Below are 16,077 nucleotides of genomic sequence, written 5' to 3'. Positions count from 1 at the left end.
AACTTACTACACAGAAACTTATCCAGTCACAACCTGAGACAATGCCCTCTAATAATAATAATTATAATAATATTTGTTAAGTGCTTACTATGTGCCAGGCACTGTACTAAGCACAGGAGTGGATAAAGGAAATCGGGAGATCTACTTTTCTGTATTTAAAAGCTGGAAAATTAACTGGGAGTTCATGGCACTCTTGAGAGTTCTATAAGAGAACTGACCTACTTTTATGCGATGAAGGGTCGATAAATAGTGTAACAGCATGAAGGTTTCCATATTTCAACAGGCCAAAAAAAACCCCAAAAACCCATAATCTTCTCTATTAGAAAAAAATTCTGACTAGCACATAGATCAGTATGTGTGAAATGGGTTTTCCCAGGTGAAGCTCAGCTTACAACCCATCATTGGGCAGGGATTGTCTCTGTTGCCAAACTGTACATTCCAAGCACTTAGTACAGTGCTCTGCACATAGCAAGCGCTCAATAAATACTATTGAATTAGCAGAGTTCTAGAGGAAGAAATCACTTAATACTCCAGGAATGTATTCCAGGTTTGGTGGGGAAAAAAGAAAGGGAGTGCTTATAAACATCTTGAGATTTGAGAACATTTTTTAAAAGTTATTTCCCAATGCATCCAGCAGTGACAGAACCTAGGTAGTGAATTTTTCATTGACATCAACCAAAATAAGTTAGCTGACACAACTGATGGACTGATCTAACATCATCTACCTTTTAGAAAGTGGTGAGGTAGAAGAGAGATTATTTTTTTCCCTAGATGTACTATTTTAGCAAAGGGAAATTAAAATACTATCATACCTTTCATTGAAAAGACAATTGTAACTGGTCTACTTGACTCAAGAAAAATTTTACTTCATCTCTATTGAGAGAGAAAATGTTCCTAGGGACTTGAGAGTAACTGACAAATAGAAGGAGTTAAAGAAGCTACAACATGCATCCTGCATAATCATACATACCCAAGATCTCTTGTGACCAAACAATCGAAGTGCTTTATACAAGACTAGCAGAATGGGTGGGTTTTGTGAAAGAATACATGCTTTCTTAAGACTACATACTACTTAAGAGTAGGCAGAAGACAATTTCAGTTTTAGAGCCATTCTTGTTTTAATCAAAACTGACTTACAAGAGTCAAGATGTGGCCAATGGGAAATCTTTCAATAACTGCAAAATAAGGGCCAAGGACATTTTGATGCTGGAGAATTTACTAAAGAAATATTTTTAAATCATTTACTTTAGAAAATAAGATTTATACAATGTTTGAATCATACTTCTGACGAAAGACATATATAAATGGACATGACTTAAGTAGGACATTCTTCCCACGCAAGCTTGTTCTGGGAATAACAATCCACAAGTTAGCACAAATAGATTCTGTGTAAGAAGAAATAGGTTGGCAAATATGTATGGCCTGTCAAGGGATGATACTACTATACTTTCCTAGCTCTGTCTCAGCCTTACTGAACTTTATCAACTTCACCATATTTAACACAGTAAAAATAACAATGGTTGGCAAGGGGGTAGGTTTTAGAGATACACAGTAATATGAGGGGCTCCTACCCCAAAATGTCTGTAATGGTGTTCTTCATGAACATAACTGCCACCACTCTATAGCAGAAATGACTGTTCTGAATTTTGATCTTTTACTAACTTCAACTATTGATATGTAAGCCAAAATATGTCGGCAATCCATTTTGCCAAAAATTGCCCCTAAGATTCACCACGATTTGAGAATATGAGGTATTCAACATGATTTTCACATACTGGTGCAATCCCACCTTAAGGGAGAACACAAGATAAGACTCCTTTAATCCTTTCAAAGATTATACTATTTTGCTTTCCTTTTTATCCCCTTAAATATCCTTCCTAGTTAAGAAATTAACATTCTCTCATACAATTCTTACACAAATTGTACTTTTACTTTTCTGCATCTCTTGTTAATTACATGATGCTATCTATAATAATCTATTCATGAAGGGCTGATAACTTTGGTTAGTAAAGGAAAAGAGATGAAACTTTGCATAAATTGCTTAGGACAAAGTTAATCTTATAAAGCAAAGAATAAAGAGGATATAATGGCTATTATATGACTTATCAGTTTCCCTAAAAGGGTCACTCTGTGTACTTTCATAAGACTAATTAAATACCTTAACAATGTCATTGGAACTTCATGAATCTTTCAATAAATTACATCCTGCCTCTACAACATGTTTTCATTTATTAATCTCACTTAAAATGCAAAGAGCTATATGAAAAACACACCGACAGTTAAGTAGGGTGACTCAGTTAAATTCTGATTAAATGGTTTGAATGCAAAGAATAATGACCACTTGTAACCTATGACCAATTAAAACTAGAGCTATCTGTCACAAAATGTTAATCCTCTTATTTCAGCAGATATGCTCTAAAAAAATCCCTTTCTAAATTGCCTACCTTTATTTTGGAGGAAGACATTTTCTTCCTCATCACACCAAAAGAGTCACATCCTTTGGACATGTTCTAAAGATTTTCCAGTCAAGTTCATCCACTTTCCACCCCTAATGTAAAGTTCTTGGGCATTATCTCACCAGTCCAGGTCACAAATCAGACAGATATTGCATCATATGTTCACCTGTGGGCCACGGAAGTACTGTACTTAGAAGACACCAACAGTGCAAAATTTACTCTGAAGTTAAAACTAAGGAAAATTTTGTGGGTTGGTAATAGTATTGCATACAATGACTCCCTTGGATTTATTTACAAAATGAAGCTCCCCAAAATCCAAGCACTGTTACAACTGGTAAAACCATCAAGATTTGCCAGGCAGGAATAGTCTATTTGGGCCAGAAATCACCAAGAGCTGCTTGGAGAAAGAACTGGGTATCATTGCTCTTTATGCTTGGAGATGTACCCACTAACTCATTTAGTCCTATTATCTAAACCTCCTGGGGTAAATTCTCAATGCTTTCAACCTGATGTATGGAAAGGGTATTTTCAGCCTACCATTTTCAGCATGCAAAGGCTCCCTAGCAGTGGTACAAAAAGATCTGATGAAAAATAATTCTGAATGGACCCCACGTATACCCTTTGTGACTCTGTCAACATTATTCCTGTTGCCCTTCAGGTTTCACTTTCCAATATGGAAACTACTCCCTTCCCTAATTTGTCTGTACCTTTTCTATTTCTGTTATGCCCAATCCAAGAAGTGATGAATTAAATAATAATTGGGGTATTTATTAAGCACTTACTATACACCAGGCACTGTACAGGTGGGATGGATACAAGCAAATTAGGTTGGACACAGTCCCTGTCCCACATAGCGCTCACAGTCTCAATACCCATTTAACAGATGAGGTAACTGAGGCACAGAGAAGTGAAGTGGTTTGCCCAAATCCACACAGTAGAAAGTGGCGGAGCCGGGATTAGAACTCATGGCTTTCTGACTCCCTGGCCGATGCTCTATTCACTACACCATGTCACTTCCCCTACTCCACCTGATTAGCTTGTATCTACCCCAGTGCTTAGTACTGTGCCTCGCACAAGGTAAGGGCTAAACAAATACAAAAAATATCATTTAAAAAAGCATTTTTCCAGGAATAGGCACTTTATGGTTTTATCAATCATATTTATTGAGCACTTACTGGGGACAGAGCACTGTACTAAGCCCTTGAAATATATATACCTGTTACAAATAGAACAGATTTGTAGCCCACAAGGACCTTACAGTCTAAAGGTTGTAAGGACTCTATGCAGTGTTAAAACTTACACTGTTTTGTTTCAGATAACCTTCCTGGCAACATCCGGTTTTTTTGTGGGCCTATCTGCCACTTCTGTGTCAATGATTTCAGAGAATATCCCAAATAGAGTGGACCCTCAGCTTGAAGACAACTTGGCTGATGGTAGGACTGTACCCATCACTGCCTACCTGAAATACATATGTATACCTTTACAGAAAAGGTGGCAATATTAACATATTTTTTAGATTAACAGGCCTCTTGCTCCACATACCTGTTCATAATAGAAAGGTACATAGAATGCTCTCCTATTCCTTCACTAAACTATAACCAATCAACCAACTGTATTTATTGAGCACTAACTATATGCAGGGCACTATACTAAGCGCTTGGGAGAATACAACAGAATTAGCAAACATGTTCCCTGCCCTTGACAATCTTACAGTCTAGAGGGGGAGACAGATATTAAAATGAATAATCCTTCCCCTGCATCTTTCATAAAACTTATCTTCTTGCATAAGTAGCTTCAGTCCCCATGATCACTCCATGAAAAGAGCACTGGCCTTAGAGTCAGGAGACCTGATTTCTAATCTCAGCTCTGCCGCTTGCCTATATGACCCTGAGCAAGTCACAACTTCTTTGTGCCGCAAGTCGTCATCTGTGAAATGGGGGTTTAATACCACTCCTTTAGATGGTAGAACAGGGACTGCATCTTTTAGTAGACCTTACGTAAGACTGTTATGGCTTAACTGGATTCTAGAAACGCGACTGTTAACTGGCTGCCTGTTTTTGTTTTATCTATGCTTTTCTAATATTAATTACAATGCTAAAAAAAAAAAAGGATTCCTAGGTCAGACAATGTTGTTTGTAAATGTGTGAGATTGTTCTGATTGCTGTCAATATTTGGCTTCTAATGATTGACAGTTACGTGCTATATAGCCATTACGATCCAAATTCCCTGAATAAATGAATGATTCCTATCACATAATGCTTAAGAGCAGCACAAATCTATTAATTGTTACTATTTTGCTCTTTCGACAGCACGTAAGTGCTTTTAAAAGCATTCTGTGAAGGTCTTTTAGAAGAACTGAATATAAAAATTACAGTCTAATTCTAAATATCTCTTTTGGACCACAGAGCTGAGTAGCTCTTACAAATATATTACAAACAACTAATTTAGCAGCTTACATGTAAATGATACATGTCCTTTAGGCTTTTCTTATTGGTTTGATTTTTTTTTCCATCCACTGAGCATGTGCTAGTGGAATCAGGTAAAATTAAAGGGTTAGTGAATTTTATAATCATCCATTCCTCTTTTATTTAATAGATTGTTACCATAGTGTTTAGCCAGTGCTGTTCCTCCTGCAGATGGGAATTCATTGATATGATTAAATTTGATGGTATGATAATATATGGTAATCATGATTAATCAGAAACCCACTAGCAAATGGAGGATGTTGGGTATTATGTCACCTGCATTTTAAACTGCATTCACTCCATGCCAGTTTGACGATATTTGACAGCTGAAGGGATCTCATACTTACATCTGCTTGCTACTTATAGATCAGAGAAGAGAAAATGCCTATCATTCCTCTACTCTTTAAAGTGCTATAATTATAGGGCTTTACAGACAAGTTGTAAAAACAGTATGTGTTCGAAGTGAAAGCTTTCAGCTAGATGCAATAAAGCTTCCCTTTCACATCTGCAAGGGCTATAATCTGAAAGAAATGTAATTTGATGCAGCAGTCTCATTCAAACATGATTTGCATGAAATGCTGTATAAAGCGCTATCCAAGAAATGTCAATCAACACCACCTGATACCAAGTACCCTGTACAATGAAAACAAAGTGCAGCAAACTCTACCTGTGATTTGCTGCACAGTAAACGAAGGTAATTTTCATTTGCTTTTCCTACTATAAAAGTAATGTCATTCCTGGGTGGAATAATTTTAAGTTTAAAAAATACAGTTGTCTCTTGTCAACTTTTCATTATTCATTTCAAGCAAACTTAAAACCGTTCTCTGACATTTGGATTTACATGATGGTTCAAGGCATAATCACATGAATGGATGTTAAACCATGCTAGTAAAGGATCTTTAAATACCAATTATGTAGGATTTAATCTCAAATTAATAATTTGTAGTAATTAATAAGAGGGTGGCAAAATAAGAAGAGAAACAATAATTTGAATTTGGGCTTTTTTTGGTCATTTTAAGTGGTTGATGTTAAAGACCTTTCAACTTATATTTTAAGCTATGTCTGCTTTATATATGTGAAACTTTCTAGGGAAATCCAAACAGATAAATGTCGGATTTATAAATAAAAATAAATAGGAAGGTAGATTTTGAATACAGAAAATAACTCGCACACCTTTTAAGTAGAAAGGTAAACTACTTGTGCAAATAAATATAAAATTGAATTTCTTTCTAAAAGAAAAATATTTCAATTACCAAAAAATAAAAATTTAGATTTAGCCAACTAGATTCATAAGATCTCAAAACTGCATGCATGCTTTCTACCTATTTGTCAACCAGGCATTGTCCAATCATATTTCAACCAAACTTATTGAGTGCTTATTGTGCGCAAAGCACTCTATTAAGTGCTGGACACTACAATGCAATCCCCATTAAAATAATTGGGGGACATCAATATATTCAACAGAAAATGTATGCCTCAATAGTGGCTGAATCAAAAATGGACTGTTTGTAGAAGGGAAGAGAGTTCAACTCAGCACTAATTTTCTAAGCATAATATCAAGGAGATATTAGTTGGAGAGCTATAGTTGTTTTCAATTATTACTTTTATTGGACAAAATAAAACTCCATGTCTAACCCTCTTAATGTCTGCCTGGTTTAAATTTCAGAACAGCTGTAAATTCTAGTACTGAATACGAAGCACACCAGTCGTGGAAATACTACTTTGAGTCCCAAAATGACACCGAGTGAAGACGGAAAATTCCAATCTTCAAAGCATTTCTCCAGGATAAATAATTTTAAAAGCTAAAATATTATGGTCTCCATTTTGGATCAGTTAAGTTTTTCACTGATGTATCTTTAAAAGGCTGTTGCACCACTTTCAAAACAGTAAAGAAAATTGCAGTCTCCCATAGTCCAAAACAACAACAGGATGTAGCAGAACTGTTCATTGATTTATTGAGCATTCTCTGGTGCAGTGTACCAAAATCCTTAGGAAGTACATTATAACAAAGTGGCATGTTCCATGCCCACATGGAACTTTCACTCTACCTCAATGACACTTGGACTGGATTTGGAGATTGATTATTGAGTCAAAATTTTCACTGATTTTCAAGTCAAAATGTTGTGAATTCAATATGCAAATTCTAATATGTTCTTTTTTCCATCCAGACTAAAAGGTATTTTTACTCAAAATTGATATAGGTCTCAATTAAAAAAGTCTTCAGGCAAAGCACTGATGTAAATTTGCAATTTCCTCATTTTTAAGTTATGATAAGTTAAAATGAAAATTATATGAAAAGTATATTTTGTGATTATACAAAGAGTTGAACTGAAATTTATAGAATTATCAATTCTACATTAAGAACTCTCATTTGCATACACAATTACTATCACAGCTAATGTTCAAGAAACTGAATGTGAGTAGCCTGTAGAAAAAAAAATGCAGATGCCATAACAGGTATATACTATTTTGTTCAGTTCCTAAAATATTTGTGGACAAGACATTAAGCTTGTGGTCAGGGACTGTGTCTGCCAACTCTGTTATATTATTATATTGTATTATATATATATACTATAAACTAATATATATGCTATATATAGCATTTATAGTATATATACTATAATCAGTCATATATATACTGATTAGCTTCAATACATTACAAGTTAAAATATTTCTTTTTGTCTAATAGTATTTTTATAGTTACTTCTGTTGGCTGTCTGATGTCTTGTGTTGAAATCTTAAGAACAAGTTTCTCAGTGTATAATTAATATGTATTGTGTTCAGCTTCTTGACAAATTTCCAAGTGATGTATTTATCTTTCATTCTTCAATTCACTTTTTTTAAAAGCTACACTTCAGATTTGATTGCAGCTTGACCTTTTATGACTTGGTCTGAAAATATCAGCCAAATTCAATTTAGTGGTGGGAATGCAAAATAATTATAATCCAAAAAGATTCAGCCTGTATGATAATGCAAAGAGATATACTTTTAAGCATAATTAAAAATTTTGCCTTTACAAACGGTTTTAATGACAGTTAAAAAATGCAGTATCTTCAATATAATTAAACAGTTTCACATCATATTTTTTCTGAAGCAGGCAGGCAACTGAGATGAGTGGAGGATAAACTCTCAAAACTGAAAGTGATCTTGACCAACTCAAAATAGAGAGCATTTCACGTTCAACATCACGAGAAAACAAGAGGGAAAGTGCTACAAAAATTCAGCATATTTGGGCCTACATTTTCTTAATACTTAATTAATCCCCTAGCATATTGCTTCCCAAATTTACCAAAAAAATCCCTGGTAAAAGATTATACCCATTACTTTGTTCTGAGGAAACTTTCCAGAGAACAATGGAAAGCAACTGAAATATCTGCCATATTCAAGTCCTTGTAACTCCAAAGAACAAATTGAACTTGTGACAAAACAGTTTACATTCGCTTCATTTTAAAGCCAACCATTTGTGAGCTTTCACCTCCCATAGTAATCAGACAAAATTATGAAAGCAAAATTGGAAAAACCATAAAGGAAAATTGAAAGTGACTATTCTAATTTTACAGTTGTTGTAAACACATTTTTTACAAGGATATCAATTACAGCATTGATTTACATCCATTCCCTCTTCTGCAGTTTATTTTCTACTTCAAATTTTACTTTATAAAATGTCATCATCACTGTAATGAGAACCAACTAAAACTAGAAAACAGGGTTGGCAATGACTGGCCCATTAAGAGTTTTTAATTTTTCACAGAACATAAAAAACTCATCTTTCTCACAAAAGCCATTACTTCTCACATGCCACGGATATGAAAAAAGACCCAGGTCACCAGTTACTTTCTAAAGACATATATTTTGTTGAATGCTTCTCAGAGAAGATTTTCTCAAGTCACAATGCTTTAAAATTGGCCTGATAAAATATATTGAATGTACCCAAGGAAAATAAAATTAGCAGATACATGAAAAATCAAGTTTTAAACAAGAACATTCTTGATTTTTTTCCACTGAAGTTTTCCCACCAATAATTTTTCAAATTATCAAATTGCCACCCTTGATAATCCTTTGTGTTAAAGTTTTGAACCTGTACTTTCATCTGCCTCTTTTTAATGCCCTATAGATGGTATGAATTCACTTCCTCTTTAATAACTAACCTATCCAACTTGTTAGTCTTTGTTAAAAATCTATGGCAGAGTCTCCTCTGTTGGCTCAAAGTATCATTCGGGAGAGAGAACAATTCCCGAGTCTAATTTAAAACTGTGAGCAAATTATCCTTCAACAAAAAGTCAGACAGATTGTTTCATGGAAATATTTCCCACCTAGGTTAGAGAATCAATCAATAAGATTTATTGAGTGCCTACTGGATGCAGAGCACTAGAAAAGCATAGAATCTAAGGACCGGACAATAATCAATTCAGAAAAAGTACATTTTGAAACTGCAGGTTTTAAAGAAAAGAGTGAGTCCCTAAGTTTGGTGGCTTTCTTTTTAAGGAAATATCCTGCTTTCCCAAAGAGTTATCTATTTGTTTTTCCAGGCATGAAGCCCCTTTTATCCAGAATGCCATACACACACTAATAAAGTAAGGACCTTTCATTTTTATTATAGGAAACCAATAATAAAATGAAAATTTACATTCTTTAGGATGAAATGGATTTGTACCTCCCACTGGTGATTCTGATTCAACAATTTTACAGTTAAACAAAATTAATTCTGCTCTCAAAAATCCATTGACCTTAAGCTTTTAACAAACATTTTCAACTACACAGATTATTGTCAATATTTACTAATCCTTAAAATTATATTTAGTTGGAACCACTTTTATTTGCTATATTAATATTTCTTTGCAAATGTATGCTTATCCATATCACAGAAGAAGGAACAGCTGCTACTCACTGGGAATCTCTGGGGTCCTACAGCAGGTCTTGGCTGGTTTGGTACCGGTAACAAGGGCACTAAAAAAATTAAGAGAAATACAAAAAAAAGATATTTCAATGTGAATTTGTTTTATCTAAATATGATAGCTATTTGAAATGAGAACCAATTAGCCAAAATCATGGATGTTAATATCCTGGACCAAGTGACTTAAAAAAAAATATTTACTGTTCATTATCAAAGAGGATAATTTTCTTTTCAACATTCAATAAATTGATTCAAGTTCAAATATGTAAAATCATATTAACCCATTTCCTTTTCTAAGAATAAAGCATAAATGTCCCACAAGAAAGAAAAATACTTTTTTCTCCACTTAGGATACACAAAACAGGTCTTTTTTTGGGGGGGTGACAGAGGGGAGAGTTCACCAGAAGTGAAAACCTTTTAGACATAACGGGGAAAGGGCTCAAGCTCCACTGGAAAAAAAAATACTTTTAAAGGTCCAACTGAAGCTGTGTATACATATATAGTAAAATTGAAAGGGCTTGTCTTACACACAAAATAGGACTGGGTTTAGCTACTGGGCTAGTGGTGGACTGGGACACAAAAGATTTTAATTTTTAAGCTTCCCTATTAGAAGTTTCAAGACTGTCTCCTAATGACGCTGTTTCCTATACTGGTTTAGTTTTATAAGAATACAATGGAATTATTGTTCATAAAATTCCATCCAGATCAGGTATAGGGGGTATTCACTGAAGCTCCAGGATGATAGGTTCAAACACAAGTAAAAACTTCCACATAGTAAGTGGTTGGGATCTGAGTTTGTAACCGGAAGTGACTGTACAGATGAAAATATGAACAGGTCCAAAAAAGTCCATAATGGTCTGATGGGTGGAAAAGTAAGGATTATTATTCTAAGTTACAGTAGAATTGTTGTTGACTAATTAGAGTAGATGCTCTTTTATAATTACAGTTTTTATTAAGATTTACTATGTGCTAAGCAGTGAGCTATGTGTTAGTCTAAATATAAGACAACCAGATCAAAGTCCCTGTCCCACAAGACACTTAGAACCTAAGAGGAAGAGAGAGGAATGACCTCATCCCCGTTTACAGATGAGGAAACTAAGGCAGAGTGAGATTAAGTGACTTGTCTAAGGTCACAGAAGTGGTTAGCAGCAATTTTTCAGGATCTGTAAAAAGATTTAAAATAGTGCAAGTCTCTAACAGACTGGGGCATCACAATGGAAATGAAAAGAAAATCGCTTTGGGAAGAAATACACTAATGCCAAAGGGAAAAACATTAATCTTTGAATTACTCTGTATTAAATGTCCCTCCACTCTGGATACTTATTAAAATTCAACCTATTATATTGTTTTTATTTTAGAACCAGGCTTCAGTGGTTTTTGTTCAATACACCAAGATTCCAGGGCTTGATGTTCACAAAATTAATTACTCCACATCCATAGATTCTCCTCTCCATGGTAGACATAGGAAGTGATTGCCCCAACAGGTTTTTGAGTTGGACTTCCAGCTTCACTGTTCCCAGGTCTCTGACAAGACCTGAGCGTTTCTGGATTGGAAAGACCCACAATGGTGGCTAACTGGCCTGTTGGCTCTTTGAGACCTGCCCCTTCCCTGTCCATCTTCTCCCAAAAACCTCTGCATTCTTTTCTTTTCAAACTCAGAACGCAAAGCTGGCGCTTATGATCCCATTTCCAAAGAGGCAAGAAATGAAGGCAGGAAGTTTTTCCTTTTATAAGAGCATTATTTTGGACTTTGAATTTCAAAAGTAGAGACAGCGCTCTGCTTATTGGCTAAAGGGTTCCCACAAAAATTTTAGTTGACCCTCTGCCTCTCCTTCGAAGTTGCCAAGAAGGTTCAAGGCTTCTTTTCATTTTTTCAAAGCACCAAAGGAACTGCCTAATAAATCAATTTTCAAAAAGGAAATAAAAATCGATCGTATAAAACCAAAGTGTGTCAGAATTTTAAGGGACCAGCTAGAGTGCCAATCTGACTTGAAAAGTCTCCCGAGAAGACAGCTCTACAATCAACCTCGGCAAAGCATTTTGGTCTCAGGATTTTCAGACAAGATGCTTTTCATATCATCTAATCTAAATCCTTCATTCATGTCAACTGAAGCCTAGGAGGGATCTTGCTATCCTGAATTTACCTAGAAAAAACATTAATATTTCCTCTTGGTGAGGATTGTGTCCGATCTGACTGTACTCTATTTACTCCAATGCTCGGCACAGCAGTTGGCACAGAGTAAGCACTATCATAATTACTATCATTGTTCCATGGTCACTGGAAAGAACAGCTGCTCACTGCCCATCACACAGTATCCCCCAAATATTTGGGGATTAATCTGGGGTGGTAGAATGGGAATGAATCAAAAGAAAAAGGCAGGACCACAATGCTGATGGCAGGAAGCAGCAATATCCTATAATGCAAAACTAGTCAAACTAGTCAAATGATGATAATTCAAGCCTCAACACTGTCAGGCTAATAATAAAAAAAGTGTGATGACAGAGCATAGGAAAAGGTAGGGAAAAATTTTAAGGCTAGAAAAAACGTCAGCAGGCTCAGAGATTTATTTTTTTTTTTTTTACTGAACTGGTACCAAGATACAGGAATATTTTTTTTCTCTGTAAAGCCAAGTGTCTTGTGTCTTCCCAACTGACAGTTCCTAACTTGCGTTGATTTTACAAAGAACTTTATAACATTAACAGATGTAGACATAAATAAAATTAGTCCGACAAATTAGATTTACTGCAGTTCCACATTTAGAAAGGCAATCAACAGGAGCACATTAAAGCCTATTCTTCACTAAGAACCATCTATTCCGTATGAATGTAGAACAGATACTGTTCGGTTTTATTTTAAAATCTTTCCAAAGATTTAAAGGCAGCTCTCTGTGGTAAACAGTTCTAGTCTCTTCCAGGCTTTTAATCTCCAGTTCAATTCTGGAATGGGCAGGACTGATGACGATGTTGATGCACACTTGGCTCCTCTGGTTCCAACCTACTCTCTGTACCTCAGTCTTGCCACTGACCTCTCACCCATGTCCTGCCTCTGGCCTGGAACGCCCTCCCTCTTCATAGCCAACAGACACTCTCCTTACCTTTAAAGGCTTCTCCTTTAAGAGGCCTTCCCTGAATGAGCCCTCAATTCCTCTTCTCCCACTCCCTTCTACACTGCCCTGATCTGCCCCCTTTATTTACCCTCTGTCAATCCCACAGCATTTATGTACATATCCATAATTTATTTATATTAATGTCCATCTCCCCCGCTAGACTGTAAGCTCAATGTGGGAAGGGAATGTATCCTCCAATTCTGTCACATTGTACTTTCCCAAGCACTTAGTACAGTGCTCTGTACCTAGTAAGTGCTCAATAAACACGACTGACCAAGGTCCATGGCACTGTTATATTAATCAGCAGAAACGCATCCTTTAAACCATTAGGTGCTGTGTCCCATGTACTGACCTACTGATGGGTAGGTAACTGAAAAGAAAAACATGCCATATGACAAGTAAAACACGCTTTCTCTCACTGAATCATGGGCCACAATAGAATATATTTCCCATCTACAAGATCAATAGTCCACTGCATGCATTTGAGGTTGACCAGGCTTTGTTTCTGAAGAACTAACAGTAGAACCAGAGGTTTGTGAGGCAGAAATGTGAGTGCAATATGGAGATTAAGGTCACTGCTGAAATGGCAGTGTGACAACTTTATATCTGTGTGATACTGAATGACCACTAATTTACACTGCAAAAGTCCCACAAGCTGAGGATTCCTAACATTAGTAATTATAATAATAATGGTATTTGTTAAGTGCTTACTATGTGCCATGCACTGTTCTAAGCACTGGGTAGTAGCACAAGGTAATCAAGTTGCCCCACATGGGGCTCACAGTCTTAATCCCCATTTTACAGATGAGGTAATTGAGGAACAGAGAAGTGTGGTGGCTTGCCCAAGATCACAGAGACAAGTGGCGGAGCCGGGATTAGAACTCATGTCCTCTCTCAGACTCGTGCTCTTTCCACTAAACGGCTCTAACCAAGACTGACCCAAAAGCAAGCGAAGTAAAAGTAAATTTTCACTCTGCCCTCTTCCCCAACCAAACCTCCCAAACACAACAATCCAATTTGGCTAATTTCAGCCTGTCTGCTCATTAGATGGTAGAGCTGCAGATGACTGTAGGTCATCCCAGTTTAGGGACCCTATTCTTGAGTGGTCTAATTCAAACTACCTACTTCTCAAAAGTTAGGGAACAGAGGCATAGTGCTCTCCGAAAAGTAGGGAAGAATTTGTTGTTCATCTGGGTGCTGAGAAGCAGCATGGCCTAGTTGAATGAAGCACCAGCCTGGGAGTCCAGAGGCCTGGGCTCTAATCCCAGCTCTGCCACATGACTGTGGGGTGACCTTGGCAAGTCAATTCACTTCCCTGTGCCTCAGTTACCTCACCTGTAAAATGGGGACAAAGGCTGTGATCCCTATGTGGGACAGGGACTGTGCCAAACCTGATTATCTTATACCCCAGTGCTTAGTAGAGTGCTTAACAAATACCATTTTTAAAAATCCATTTTAGAAGTCCTATCTGCAGGGCTTTGGAGGAGTCTACTCTAGGTCAGTTGGTATCAGAAGGCAATACACTGTGCCCCTGAGAAACTATCTGCAGGGCTTTGGAGGAGTCTACTCTAGGTCAGTTGGTATCAGAATGCAATACACTGTGCCCCTGAGAAACCAGTTCATCAATACCCAAAACGGGAGGCTGACAGCATTGTTTTCAATTATCTCACAAAATGAATACTAAATTGATTACAAACAAGCAAATTAATTACTCCTCCCCAAGGAATAATGGAATACTAAGTACAGGTTTTAAAATGAAGTCATTTTTAATCTTCATTCAAAGAGGTCCCAAGAAACAAGAGTTAAGAAAACAGTACATCTAGTCTGGGAGGAAGTGTGAAGCGAGAAATAAAATTCTGCTCTGAGGCCAAAAGAAATGGAGAAAAAACAAAATACAGAAACTTCCAATGGGAGCACAATAATTTAGACCACCACCATGGCCCCAGAGCCGGGAGATATTCAGAAAACTTACCTTGAACTGGGGTGACTACATTCCCTTTGAAATGTGGATTTATATGAATATTTTTCGGTTGTTGGGGTGTCACGGGGGGAGGCGTCATCATTATTCTAGGGGTTTCCATTTGGGGTGGCATGTGCATCGCTTGAGGAGGTGAAGGATGGTGTGGGTGCTGCAAGGGGAGCAGAGGCTGCAGCTGTTGTTGCTGGAAAAGACTTCTAATAGGCTGCTGCTGTTGAGGAGGAGGAGGTGGAGGAGGTGGAGGTGGGGGTGGAGGTTGTTGCTGTGGCTGAGGCTGAGGCTGAGGTTGAGGCTGAGGCTGGGGTTGAGACTGTGGTGGAGGAATTAGCCTTGGTGAATGAGTCTGGAAAAATATCAATCCAAACATATCAATTAACATATCAGGAAAAAAAAAGAAAAAATATTGATTTTTCCCCCTCGACCTACCAGTCCCCTTCTTTCCCCCCTGAAAAAAATTTAGAAGCAAAATTACCACTTGGAAAATGCCTTTACATTCCTCATTTTGCAGCTTAATTCCTTTTACTAGTATGGGTCATTTTGAAAGTGAAAAGAGAATAAAAAGCCGGTATGGGGTATGTTTAAGTAAAAAGAACCCCTAGTAAAGGGCCTTGTCCAAAATAGGCATTCAATAAAACTTAGCTGGTGGCATATAATTTTCAAATACATTAGCCAGATTTTCCACAGTTGAAGACAATTTCTCTATCACCACATAATAGACATAGAGTCAGTTCTCTAATTACAAGGGGGATAGATTCTGGACAAAACAGTGAATTACGGAAAATTCACATTATACCCTCTCTGACCCATGCAACATGCACAAACATTTCTCCCATCATTGAAACATGCTCTATCCAGAGAGATGGGCATTATTGGTCATTTAATTCATTCTCAGCATTCTAGCCAAAATCTGCTATGAGAATTGGCTGGATTAAGAATCAAGGACTCCAGGAAGGAGAAGGGGATCACAGAGGCATGCAGAGGGTTATGAGCCTAGGAGGGAGCCAGGAAGACTGTGGGGCTAGTACAGAGAAGGATGGGAAACAGAGACACAAAGGGAGATTCCAAAAATCTGGCAACCAAAATAAAGTTTTGGATTTGCTGTGTGTATAATGAGCCCATCACTTCTTTTCCCCAGTGAAAAGATATATAACAAATAGATATATATATATACACACAC

General features: G+C 36.8%; 1 protein-coding gene across 3 annotated transcripts in view; it reads right to left on the bottom strand.

The window, feature by feature from the left end:
* The window catches only part of RBM33 (RNA binding motif protein 33), a 111,202-nt gene that overhangs the window by 57,639 nt on the left and 37,486 nt on the right, over positions 1–16,077 (bottom strand). For all 3 annotated transcript variants that reach the window (XM_029077753.2, XM_029077754.2, XM_029077755.2), the window contains 2 exons: positions 14,895–15,243; positions 9,810–9,868 (listed from right to left, as the gene is read on the bottom strand). In XM_029077753.2, coding sequence (XP_028933586.1) covers positions 9,810–9,868; positions 14,895–15,243 — 408 coding nt within the window. The remainder of the gene's footprint in view (positions 1–9,809; positions 9,869–14,894; positions 15,244–16,077) is intronic.

This window comes from Ornithorhynchus anatinus, chromosome 13 (assembly GCF_004115215.2).
Source record: "Ornithorhynchus anatinus isolate Pmale09 chromosome 13, mOrnAna1.pri.v4, whole genome shotgun sequence".
Classification (NCBI taxonomy): Eukaryota; Metazoa; Chordata; class Mammalia; order Monotremata; family Ornithorhynchidae; genus Ornithorhynchus; species Ornithorhynchus anatinus.
The sequence above is the reverse complement of the archived record's forward strand: the minus strand, read 5'-3'. Positions and strand labels throughout refer to the sequence as shown.